A 13,259-nucleotide genomic window follows, 5' to 3' on the forward strand; every position below is an offset into this window, starting at 1 on the left:
TCTTTCTTTTCCACTTGAGTGAGGCCACCAAACCCAATTCCTTTGGGACCGAAGTTTTTTGCATAGCAAACTGCAAAAGAAGGAGTGGGAGGTAAATGATACTCTGAAGGCTCTCAGAGGTAAATGTCTTTTGGTTTTCATTTTTAAATTATCAAATTTAAGTTGATAAAAGGGAAGGAAGTCTGAAATAGTGTATTTCCCATAAGTTTATCCAGGTCTTAATAGGGAGGCTGGTATTACATATTTGAATTACACAGAAGTTGCATCTGGTGATCTCAAAGAAAGTTAAGAAATTATCTATTTTTTTAGATCTAAGTAATAGTTTCATTAAAGCTACTTTCCTATCTGAAAATGCTCAGTAAAACTTGGTCTGATGAGTAATAGAGAGTAAGCCAGAGATTTTTAAGAAGAACTGGAGCATAATCCAGAAACTTGATGGGCATTTAAGTCATTCCATTTGAACTCTTTATTGGTTAATGTGTGCATAGTTGTTTATCACAACTCTGCTAAGTGGTGATGGTGAGCATATTTCTCCAAATATGCCAATTTGATCCTCTTGTGGTTGACAGACTGTACCCAAAGTCACAGAACTCCAATATTCTTCTTTAGGGTTCTCTGTAAAGTTTAGCTTTGTATATAAAAGCTTCATGTACTTTTTTTCCCCCCTTAAGCTATTTCTAGGAGTTGAGTGAATTCTGTGGACTTCGTGAATCTGAGAAGAACATCTAGATGTGTAATTTACCATTTTTGCATTATCTTCTGTGCTACCAATGCTGTGGAAGTATCTTTAAAACTTTACTGGCAAGAATTCTGATTTGGAGGACCAAAGATCTGTATCTTAGTGGATTTTTTATTTTAGTGAATGAGACTGTGCAGGTACAAGAGCCTGCCCAGCAGATATGGCCAGTGGTCTTAGAAGATCTGACAGGTTTGAGAGGTTGTCCCAACTGTAACATTTAAAATTTAAGTGTTAATAGTAGAAGCTGCAATGCAATGTTACCATAGCTCTTCGCTTTCAGAAGGTTGTTAAAAAAGGACAAAAATTAAATTTCCTGGGGGTGTTAGGAGTACAGCAAGGTAAATCACAATGGCAATCCTAGGTCTAAAGAGAGTAACTTTAGATTGACTCTGTAGCCCAGTTCAACTCTCTTCAACTCTCACCTTTACAGTAGAGCTCTCCATCCTTGTCTGTGACATTCGTGGATTCTAAACTCTTCCCACAAATGGCGCAGCGGAAGCAGGTCTTGTGCCAAGGCTGAGCAAGGGGAGACAATTCATTGTGTGGCACAGAAAGTGCACAGCCAGCAGGTACAAGAAACAAAGTACTGCTTTGTGTGGTGTGGAAAGGATAAAATTCAATTGTAGATCTTGTGGCTTCCATTTTTAGTCATTCTGGGTTAGCCTTTTTTCAGTTACATTTTCTGATATGTCTTCAATTGCCACTACACATAAATGTTTATAAATATACCCAGAGATGGAGGAAAAGCCAGCTTGTACAGTAATCTGTGCTTGGTCCTCAGACATCAGTAAGAAGCAAAAAATTGAAAAATATTTACAAAAAGTACAAGATTTTAAACCCGTTGTACCAATTTGCAAATTCATCCTTGTGTTTTCTTTATGAATGAAAATTTAAATTATCGAGGACCTTTGGCTGTAGTTTCTCACCATTATAAAATGATGGGGTTTATTTTCCTAGTGCTGAAGTCACTACTTACTTTTCCTCCTCCCATGATCTTTTCTGCAGCATACACTGATTTGCCACAACGGGGACATTTATCCACATCTACCGTCTTTTTGGCAAACTTTGAAGCATTAGTTGGTGTTGAGGAGCGAGCCGGCTTTGGTGACCCCCTAAAACAGAAGTTTTTAAAGCTGCTTAAAAATGTTATCTTCTTTAGAAAAAGGATTTAATTATTTTTTTAGTAAGGCATAAAAAATACTAAATGGCTCATCTCTGACATGCAAAAGGGGATAAAAAAAGAAGAAAATCAAAGTATTCTATTGAATTCTGTGTTGTATGATTGAGAATCTGATACTGTAAGCTCTGATATTACCTGTTCTGGGCTAAATACATGGAGCTGGCAACAGCCACATGCACAAAAGATTATATTTAATGAAAATTGAAGTAAAAACCAATTTTCTTTCATTGAGAGGCAACAGGGAAAATAAAAGGAGAAGATGTCTCTAGTCTGTAACTGGTTATCTGCTGGTACTCATCAAACTGAAAATAAAAATTCAGGTTTTGCATGCCGTAGTTTCATTAGGCAGTGAAATATTTGGACAGGGAACTGTGGTTCTTACCTGGCCTAGGGTCAAAAAGACATCAGAAAAGTAGCTTTGTTTTTTATTTCTGGTCTTTGTGCTTTAAATCTTTGTGCATAAAGCCTTTCACAGAATGATTTCTGAATTACCAGATGGTGGGACTGAAACAGTTCATTTTATCCACATGCATTGGGTGCAGAGCTCTGCCCGTAATGGATTTGTATGGCACAAGGAGCTACATTAAATACATGGTTTAAGCTTTTATTTCCTGCGCAGCATATAGGTTAATTGGTTTCTTTATAGTAGACCACCAGAGGGAAGAAGAAGCATTGTTGATGTAGAAATGTGCAACTTTGAGAATTGCAGGAAAATCCTATAAAAATGAACTGTCAGAGCTAATTATGTGCTTTTGGAAGATGGTATCCCATTAGAATTTTTTTTTTTTGTTCAAACACATTCTCAGTGTGCTTGTAAGTGTTATTAGAACCACAGGGAGGATAATGTTATTTCCCCCATTGAGAAATGTTGGAAATGTTATTTCCCCCATTGAGAGGAGCGCTAACAGTATGGGGTAGTGTGATTATTTCTCTAAGAGTAAAACATTAACTGTATGTATTAACTGCCTCTAACAGGAAAAAGAAAAAATCCTTTTCTATGGTCAGTATGACTTTACCACTGTGCTACAAATGGCAGATTACAATTGCAGTGAATATTTACATGTGTGGTGGCATATAAAGGCTGCTTCTGCAGAATAATTACCTGTTGAAGAAGCGTATAATTTGTAAAGGAGGTTTAAAGAGACTGAGCATCATTAAAAACTGTAAATTACAGTGTCTATGGAAGGAAAGGGTGTAGGAAAGTCTGCTCTGATCCTTATGCTAGTTGTTGTTATGGAAACAGAATGAAATATATACAACACCCTGGTAAGAGACAAGTAGGATCAGAAAAAGGAGCTGTCACTGGGGTTTGACTCACTGCTGCAGGTTCAAGCCCAGGTGGTCTCCAGTGTCAGTGCTGAGGCATCCAGCCCCTTGTCCGAAGCCAACCCCTTTGGGGCCATATTTTCTCCCATAACAAGTTTTGCAGTAAATTTCAGATTCATGAGCTGCTACTGTTGTGCTGTCCAGAGCCTTCCTGCAAGCCACTGAAAACAGGGAGAGAAAGGCACATATCAGCATTTGCCTTTTCAAATTTGAATTTATGTGGTTTAAAATAATTGCAGTTAGTATTTCTTTTTGTTTAGCTTTAAAAACGTGGGGAAAGGAGCCTGTCAGTATAAAACTTGTCAGTATAAAACTTGACTGAGCTGTTGCTGAAGTGAGGGGAAGGTATGTGTGTGTGCACATAACCTGTTCTTCTTTTGCCGCTTTGAAGTTATCCTGTAGCCCCAGGGAAATCTGGATCTGTGAAGCTTAAAATGGGCTTGAGTTTGAAATTGGGCATCCTGAACTCCCAAACCTTAAAAAAGGGCGGAAAGAAGGTTGCAGGGACATTGATCTGGCCTTTTCAGAATACTTGCTCTGAGTCTGTGGTGGCTTTCTCAGCTCAGCCCAGGCTATTTTAACGTGGTGTGTTTCTGAGAGAGGGTTTAACATTGACTCCTGTCTGGAGTCAGACAGGACATGTTGGGGTTTTTTATCATTATTTGTTTGTTGGAGCTGTGGCACCAAGGCAAAGCAAGTGTCAGCTCTGTCAGACTTCCTCCAGGATGACAGGAGTGTGGCTGTAGCCATTCCCAAACAGTGCTCTTACAAATCATCTTTGGTGCAGAGAATGACAGCTTAGCTTAGCTCACTAAGAAAGGTCTGGCAGACTTTTGGACAGAAGGTGTCATAGGAATGCCCAGCTTTCATCAGGGAATACAAATACAAATTATGTCCTCTAATAATGAATGGGGAAAAAATACAGTAGCTACACTCCTCACTACTTAGTGAGGAGTGTATGCCTGTGTTTGCTGCACCACTTGGGGAACTTAGTGTGAGACAGTCTCCACCCCACAGAGCAAGAGAGGAAGATGTTTCAGTTCAGAGTCTCTCTTGAAAACCAGGATTTTCCAGTATGCTAAAAAATTACTATTTCAGTACTTCTCACAAACTGTTCATGTTCAACAGTGGTTGATTAGAAGTGGGGAAAAAATAGGCAAGAACTTTCTCTCCAGGTTCCTTAGAACAAATGCTTCCCTTCAGAGAGCATTCCAGTCATGGGCTATGGATAGCTTGGAAAACAAAGTTGCTGGGTTCAGGTTTGCAACAGAAAGCTGTGAAATACAGAATTATTGAAAGTGGCCTGAAGTGCAAGCTCTGGAGGAGCTACCTGAGGGTTTGATTAGCCGCTTTCCCCCATGTTTTACTTTAAATGTCCTCCTCTGAATCCAATTTATCTACCACAGGGAATTTACATCCTGGAACCTCTGCAGCTTTAATTATAGACTCCTAGATTGGTTTGGGTTGGAAGGGACTTAAAAGATCAGTTCCAACCCCCAGACCAGGTTGCTGTTAAGGGGCAGTATAACTAGTTATACATCCCCAACTCTGTGGTTATCTTTGTGGCTTTCCTCCTCCCTGTGTTGCATGGAGGGAGAAATAATTTGCAAAGACCTTTATAGTTAACAGAAGTAAAATGAGGCACTTCTGTACTACACTCTTGCTTTGAGATGATAATTGTATTTGCTAAGGGAGTTAAGGGATGATGGAAACTCTAGCAGTAGATAGTGTTTCTATTTCTGGTACCTTAGGGAGAGGGTATCAATTCACCACGACAGATGGAGCAAAAGCCCTTGAAGTGCTACTGTTGAAATAACTTTGAGACCTGTCATCTGCCAACAGATCCTGTTCTCCCGCCTGCACTGAGGAGATCCAGGTTGATGGCATGAGATCCTGCCAAATGTCCACCACAGCTGCACTTTGGGTGAAAGCTGTCAGTGAAACATCAGTCTGCAGGTAAACAGGAGTCTGCATGGAAAGGAGGGGTTGCTGGAAACAGATTTTTCTTTCAATATTCATGTGAATGCAAAAGGCAGGAGAGTGGTATAAATAATTTAGCTTGTCTGATTCTTCCTTTGTTAACAGGTTGCTTTGAGTTGTTTATAATTCTGCTGAAATTGAACTCTTTGGTCAAAAAATACTGATGTGCTTTGTGTACCTGGTCAAATATAATATGAAACAGAGGATATATTTGAAATAGTTTTATATAGAAATGTACAAAAATGCAGCTAAACTAACTGTTTCCATGCCTGAGTTTAGGCTGGGGAGAATTGGTTTCCTTCTGTTGAGAAATGAAATCCTATAAATGGTTCATAGAAAAGCCCATGAATGTGATACATGATCCCGAGGCATCCAGAGCTGCTGAATAGTGTATGTGAATTGTGGGGGAAAGTATAGCCAATTAACATACCTTTCATATGCCAGCTGGGCAATTTAGATGCATCTTCAGGTTTTGACCTTAAACATATTTCTGATGGGAATACTATTTTTAGTGTCTAACCTATTAATAATTAATTCAGACTTAAAATAAGGGGCAAATAAAGGAACATTAAAAAAAAAAACCAAACAAACAAGCAAAAAAAAAAAAAGACCCCACAACAAAATACACCACCAACCAACCAAGAAAAGCTCCACAACAAACCAAATATTTGATAGACCTAATGACTGTAAGTTGTTTATCATGAATCGCTAAAAGAAAATAATTCAGTTGTACTAAGAACAAAGACTACACTTGAGAAATATTCATAACTATGCTCCATTAGGGCAGATCTTTATTTTTATTTACTATTTATTGTTATAGGCAGAACATGGAAGCATTAAGAAAGTTTTAGTTGAGACTGAGATTTTCCTTTTACCCTTCTGTAAGAATTAGCTGAAGGTTGTCAGTTAACTGAAAATTTTTTGAGGGAATCCTTTCTTACATGGCCTTTTAGGCATCACTAAAGGCATCATTTGGACTTTTAGGCATCATTTTTAGGGTGCCTGGAGAAAGGCAAAGACAGCTCAGGTGTGTCCTTTGGTCTCATTCTGCAAAGAACTGCTCTGTATCAGCTAAGCATGTAAAATTAGTCTGATGCCTCCAAATAAGAACTCTCTATCCCTCCAGAAAGGGAGGGAGAAAATTGGATTCAGTGGCTCCTAAACTGTCACACTGGGAGTTGTACTGCAAAGGTACCAATCCCAAGTATTGTCTGCAAGATAAACTCTTCAGCTATCTTTAGTTCTTAGCAAATTGTTTGCTCTCTCCCTCTCCACAAAGGCCAAACAGAGCTGAATTGGTACCTTCTCTCTGAAATGATTTTTTTTTACAAATTTCTGCCTCTTTTGCAGAGAAAGCAAAATTCCTGGAAGCCAAACATCACAGAGGAGTGTGGAGGGGAAGAGTAAGTGAAATGGGACTACGTGAAATATGGAAAGGAGGCTGAGGTACATGCAGAGTGTTGGTGGGGGGTTTTGATGACACCAGGGTCCTTCAGCTTTTTGGTGTGAAACAAATTAGTCAGGATGCACTGTGAAACTAATAATCTCCTAAAAGTAAAGAAGTAATCATCCTTCTGTCTGATGAGTGCTGTTTGTTTAGTTCTGCTGGGCTTTTTAACCTGAAGCAAACCTGTGGTGTGCCACATTGTGGGACAGAAGGAAGGATGTCCTGGAGATGGACTTAGATACTGTGATTCTGCAGTACCTTCATGTCCCTGACAAAATCCTCTCATGTTTGGACAAAGAAAGGCCAGGAGCACAAGAGGCAGATTGCTCCAGGTAAAAGGCAGCAAAACTGTCTGCCAAGTAATACAAAAATAAATGTTCTGACTTTATTGGAAGAGTTATACAGAGCTATGGGGGTGCTGTGATGTTAAACCATTCAGCCCAGCTTACTGCAGAGGAAGCATGACTTGTGGAAACTCCTTCCATTGCACTGGATTTCCTCAGCATGGTACACTGTCTTTTCACAGGCCCCACACTTGGCTCCTCCACCCCAGTTCGGCATCCTGATCTGAAGGGTTAACCTAGAAAATCAAATTACATAAATAAATGCAACAGCAAATGTGAATTCTTTTAAATGGAACAGCTTGACTTAAAAAAAATTCTTCCTTCTCCAGTCAACTGCTACTGCATGCTTGCAATATACTTTATACCTGTCTGGGTAGCAGAATTGAGGGTGCTACCTTGGTGCTTTGGGGACAAGGACAGTCTAAATCCCTTAGCTTGGTATATTGTGATGGTAAATATGTGAAATGATTGCGAGGTGTGTCAGTGAAAAGGTGCTAGGATCGCTCAACCCTCTCCTGGAAAAGAGGATCTAGGGTTTGTTTTCCATCAAATAGTCATTTTCTTTCAACACTGCCCTTTCCTGTACTCCAACATAACCTTTTCTGAGTTCCTCATGAAACAGCCACAAGATCTCTGTGCTGCACAGCTATTGTAAAGTAATAATGGACAGGTTCCTGAGGTGCTTAAGGTGTGGGTTTTTTTCTTTGTCAATTGCGTTTAAAATCTAAACATCAGAGAAAAAAAAGAGCCATGGTTTCTATTCCAGTTCTTGCTATTCCAGTTAGCACTGGAGTGCCTTGCCAAGGTCACACAGGAGGGCAGGAGCCCAGCCCAGGTCTCCTGATGTCAGGCTGAGTGCTTTTCCCTGTGATTGTTCTGTCACACACCTGGAACAACCCCAGCCCCCAGTCTGCCCTTCTGTTTTCTTGTTCGAGTCGTTTCTGGAAAGACTGGGACGTCATCTTGTCATCTGCACACCAAATTATCAGGTTATTCCAAGCTCCTGGCACGGGCCTTCCTCCTCCTTCTTGGAAAACCAGTCACCTTCTTATTATAGTTATTTTGAAGCCTGCGTGTGCTATTTGTGTTTGATTAAATTCACCAAAAGGTAACTAAGAGGAGGATTTTGAAGGCCAAATCATGGCATGCTACCTGAGATTTTCCTTCTGAGGTCAGGTGATAGAGGGAGGGGAATTTATCACAGCAGTAATGTAACAGAGCTGGTATTTTCAATTAGTTGCATTTTAGACTAACATTTTACTATATATTTACATTGGACTAATGTCCTGTGCTTATCATCATCTCAGTGACTTCTGCACTTCTGAATTTCCGAATGAAATGAACAATGTCTACATGCCAGCTCTGCACCCTGAGGGGAATCCTTTCTGACAGCTGAGACCAAAAATCCTGCAGTGGTATGAAAGAGTTATCTGTCCAGCAAAAGGAAGGGACACACACTGAGACAGTAGCAGTTGAGACATGGCAATGGGGGCAGGTTTTGCAGTCTGTGTTTGATGACTGTGCAGATACCAGCACATCCAAACATCTCTGCCTCACCACAGCAGTTATTAGCATATCCTTAACCCCATGTAATTCAATAGTCACTGTTGTGACTGCTGCCTTCATTGGACAGTGTACCTGTCATCCTCGTGCGAGGTCCAGCCTCTCCTCCTCTTTGTAAGGCTGATTTCTGCTCAGCTGAACACCCTCCCCAGCTCAGCCAGCCCTGCCTTAGCCTTTTGCTGTCACATAGCAGCAGCATCATTAATCTCTTCCAGACCCTCCCAGCTCTCTTGGGAGGCTGCTCAGGAGCAGAACTGCTCTGGCAGTTCCAAAAGAGTAATGGTGCTGAAAAAGAAATGAAAACTCAGCTTTCTTCTAACTCTGTTTATCTGTAATGTAATAAGTGAGAAGCAAAAAAAACTGATGTAGCTGAAATAAGGAACAAAACTAACTGGGCACAATGAACAAATGATGAATTTGATTTCTCTCACTCAGTGAAGCCTTCACTGAACAGCACTGTTAAATTAGTTTTTCAATTTCTTTTAAATGTGAGATAAAGGAATCTTTCATGTAGGTAAAATCTTATTCTCACTCTGCCATTCTATATTTTCTTCTGCTTTTAAAGCACTTTTGTATTGGTGCCATTTTTTCTTTCTCTTATGAAAACAGTTCAAATGATGCTTCAAACATTTTAAAAGAAGGAAGAGCAGCTGTGGATAAAAAACAGTTTTGTGACACTTCCTTGAAAATTAAAAGGAGATTTTTGTGTCTACTGTGTTCTCTTTCAAATCAGGTTTCCAGTGGAATCCCTTCCCAGCTGAGGCAGCGCTGACAGCTGGCTGGGAGGAGAGTGGTTTGTACCTCTGGTCTTTGTAAAGCTGCTTCCTCTCTCTTAGGTCTCCTCAAAGGCACACCAAGCCTCCAAAAGTGTGGCAGCAAGGATAGTTGTTGGAAAGTAACTCCAATTACATCATCAGCTGAAGGGGAAAAAATAATCTCTGAAAAAGTCTGATAAAGTATGATAGTGAACCTTGTGCTGTCAAGAGCTGTGGTTAAAGCTCTTAGAAGGATCATTGTTCCTGAGGCTAATTATAGTAACATGACTGGGCATGCATACACATTTTCCATGTTTTTTTGGCATCACCTGATGGGAAGCTGTAGGAGAAAGAAGAAAGGCATGGCAGAAATATTTATGTAAGGATGCTGGTGTAAGAACAGCAGTGCATGCCATGATGTCTGTGCTGGCTGGAGGAACAGCTGGGTGAGGGGCCAGGGCACATCTGTGATTTTCCTGTCTGGGCTTTGTTCATCCTTCTGGAGCTGACTGGCCATCCCTGGGGATGCTGCCTGTGCAGCAGGGTCACCTGAGAAGGTAATCTCCACAGGGGGTGTGGCACTCACAGTTTTGTACTCATTAAATTATACAGTGGATAAAGCTCCATCCTTTCAATAGAAATAGACCTCGGTCTCCCATTTGTCATCAGTAAAAAATAGATCCAAAGTCTCCACTTCCCATAATTTCATTGGATGTCAGTGTCTAAACCCCCATGAGATTCCCTGAACTTTGTTGTCTTAGTCTGGTTAGCTTTTCATATCTGCTCCTCACATGGTACTTGTTATATTCTGGTGATCAGGTGGGAAGTAGAGCAGACTGATCCTAAAGGTAAGAAATGTGTGACACAGAAACTTGTGAGTGTTAGTTGTGACGTGTGGGTGCTCAGGGTGCTGTTAAGCTGGAGAAGTGTTCTTGGCCTTGCTCAAATGCTGTTCAGCAGTTTGTGTCATTCTTCAGAATGTAGCTTCTATATGGAGCAGAATTTATACATCAGATGTGCAGCCAAGGATTCATGCCTCCCATGACTTAGAGCTTGTATCACTACTTTGTAGGTTGGGCTTGGAGCAAGGAAGCCTTTGAAGTGTTGGTATGCTCTGCACAGTTGTGAGCTGTCTTTTTTGGGCTGTTAGTCATAGCGTCCAAATCTGGATGTCACATCACTGCCACAGAGGGTCTCTCTCTAATCAAAGTGCCATTAATAAGGATAAAATCCAAAAATGTATTTTGATCCATTGATCTAAATGGGTGGTGGATGCAGTACGGGCCTGATGAAATGTGGAGGAGTTAAAGGCAGTGCTAATGCCTGACTGTGCTGCAGGTGAAAAATGTAATTAATTAATGGATTAATTGAAATTTATTCTGGTGCTTCCTTACTAAACACAAGGTTTTCCCTTCTATGTGCTCATGCATTTGACAGTCTAGAGCTCAGGTCTTATCTGAATGGACTGCAGAGTTGTGTTTTGTGTGGCTGGCAGGGTTATCTCTTTGCCACATGTGCTGCAGGATGGCTTTGAAAGGGATAAACAGAATAGGGAATATTGGTCTTTGTGACCACTGGCAGTAGAAGTGCTGAGTGGGGAGTGGTGGGCAGGGTGTGCCTTGCACGTCTCTGCATTTTAATCCCAGCTAAGCTGCTTGGTCTAGACTCAGAGGATAAGAAAACTCATTCCTTGATTCTTTACCTAACACGCGAGCAATAAAAATACAAACCTCACACATCGCTGTTTACATTGAAATGCAAAGTATCAAGGCCATATTTTAAATTTGTTTCCCAGCTGAAGTCTGTGAGAATGCCAGTGCAGCCAGAACTTCACTCTGGTATCTAATCACAGCTCTCTGCTGTGACCTGTCCTGTGACCACCATGACTCATTTGACCGTCCCTAGTGGTACTCACCCCACCAGCACCGTGGGTTTAACAAGATATGTCCTCCTTTATATAATAGCAATAAAATGCTGCTGTGGTTTTTCTCTGCAACTGACATTCACAGTGAGGTTTTCTTTTGATGTGTCTGTATTTGAGATGCCACTGCATCTCGAACAGCCTGGAGGTGTTTCTGTCAAAATCCAGGCCCTTGTGGAACATGCTTCTCCCTCAGCAGGAGAGATTCACAACAGGGGGAAGGCTTGTGTTTGAAGCCTGAGCTCATTTGATGGAGATGTGATCTTGTTATGTATTTGTAATCGTATTTCTGATATTCCGATGCATTCAGCGGGCTGTGGCTAAAGGTAAATCTTATTAGTCAGTGTCATACATTGAGCTTCCACCACGATCTCAGAATAACCAGCATTTTCCCCTTACCTCTGCAGTAAAGCAACACAGAGAGGTCAAGGTATGGGAATTACAACACTGGAAAGTAAATACTGATTTTTCATTGACAGTGGTCATGCTAAGTTACACGTGGCACTTTGAAACAAAAGATTTTAACTGACTTGATGTGAAGCACATGTGCATTGCTGAGAGCTGATAGTGCCCCATTTCCTTGCTTTCACTTCTGTTCTTCCACTTTTTCTGTTATTTTCTAGCCTAGTGATGCCACATTTCCTTTGAAACTTCCTCGATGAACACTTTCGCAGAAATTTAAGATTGCATCTCCAAAAAATACAGTATCTGACACTAGAACAAGGTACTTCATTCTGACTTAGAAACCAACTGCACCCCACATTCACATGCTTGTACATTGACACTCATGTTTCAGTCTGATCCATGTAGCTGTGGAAAGCTGCATCCTGCTGTACAAATGACCCATTCAATTTTCCAGGCCTAATCCTGGGCTATCAGCTTTAACTATTACTTCCACAAGATCCTTCTCTAAATGCTTATCCCTACACTAAGTTCTTTAAGTGCCAGGCAAAAGTGTTACAGATTTTAAAATACCGCTGTGATGAATGAGGTAAGACACAGAATTATTTTATCTATGTGCAGGGCTTTATTCTCTGAAATACTTTCACCTTTAGGCAGAAAAAATTTCATAGTAAAAACACGTATGTATTTATTTATTTATTTGAATTTTGGTGGGGTTTTTTTTCTGAAGATTTGAACAATCATGCTCTCAGAATGCTTGAATGATGGATTTGGGAATAATTCTTTCATCCTGCATTCTTAGCTAGCCATTTCTTGGCAGGTCTGCACAGAAGTTTTCTTCTTATTTGATATGAAACCAATTGGTCACCAACATTAAATATGTTGAAGATTTTGGGGGATTTGTTTTGGTTTTTTACTTCTAGGTTACTATTATGAAAGCACACAAATTTGTATGCTGTGTACATGTGCCTTCTAAAGACTGACTGTTTGCAGACAAATAATTCTGTATCTTTGTAACAAAATTTTTAAACATTCTGAAACTTCTGCTACCCAGTCTTGCCTAGTCCAAACGAGTGTCTCTAATGAGGATCCCCCCAGCCCTGCTCTTGCAGCACCTGTAGCTGCTCGCCTGGCTGAGCCAGAAGAACCTCTCTTTCTACTGGCTACTCCAAACCTAAAACACTGCTCTGTAGGACTCATATTTCTGTACTATACCTACAGAAGTGGTTTTCTTTGTCAGGCAACAAATTGCTTCTGTCATCTGTTAGAAATAAAAAAATACCCAAACCCTTTTTGGCAGAACCCGTGGGATTCTACTCACCGGACTCGCTTGAATTTTCTCCTTCTTTTCTTGGGTCTCAAAGCGTTTGAACAGGAGGGGCTCCTGCCCTCTTTAAATGCAGTGACCACTTCTGCCAGCCCTATAAGCTGGGAGGGGAGGGGAGTGAGAGTTTCAGGGATCTGAGCAATGCCATTGCTATCACCAAGCTGAAAATAACCTCTGACAAAAGCCTGGCATTTTGTTCCCTTATGTCTGCTTGTGAGTAGGTGGACAGCAATGCAGCCCCTCGGATTACACCTAAAGGACATTCCTGACTGCAG

At 40.7% G+C, this 13,259-nt stretch overlaps 1 protein-coding gene across 1 annotated transcript; it reads right to left on the reverse strand.

Moving 5' to 3' along the window:
• Positions 1-2: 2 nt before the first annotated feature.
• On the reverse strand, positions 3-13,038 carry CSRP3 (cysteine and glycine rich protein 3; the record flags this gene model as incomplete). Its single annotated transcript, XM_005427369.2, has 6 exons — positions 12,979-13,038; positions 7,122-7,252; positions 3,238-3,406; positions 1,716-1,851; positions 1,162-1,255; positions 3-70 (listed from the first exon to the last, which is right to left on the reverse strand). Coding segments are annotated over exons 2-6 (579 nt in total), but the record flags the coding sequence as incomplete, so codon positions are not given.
• Between the last annotated feature and the right edge of the window lie 221 nt (positions 13,039-13,259).

The sequence above is a fragment of the Geospiza fortis genome, unplaced genomic scaffold (genome assembly GCF_000277835.1).
Source record: "Geospiza fortis unplaced genomic scaffold, GeoFor_1.0 scaffold165, whole genome shotgun sequence".
Taxonomy (NCBI): domain Eukaryota; kingdom Metazoa; phylum Chordata; class Aves; order Passeriformes; family Thraupidae; genus Geospiza; species Geospiza fortis.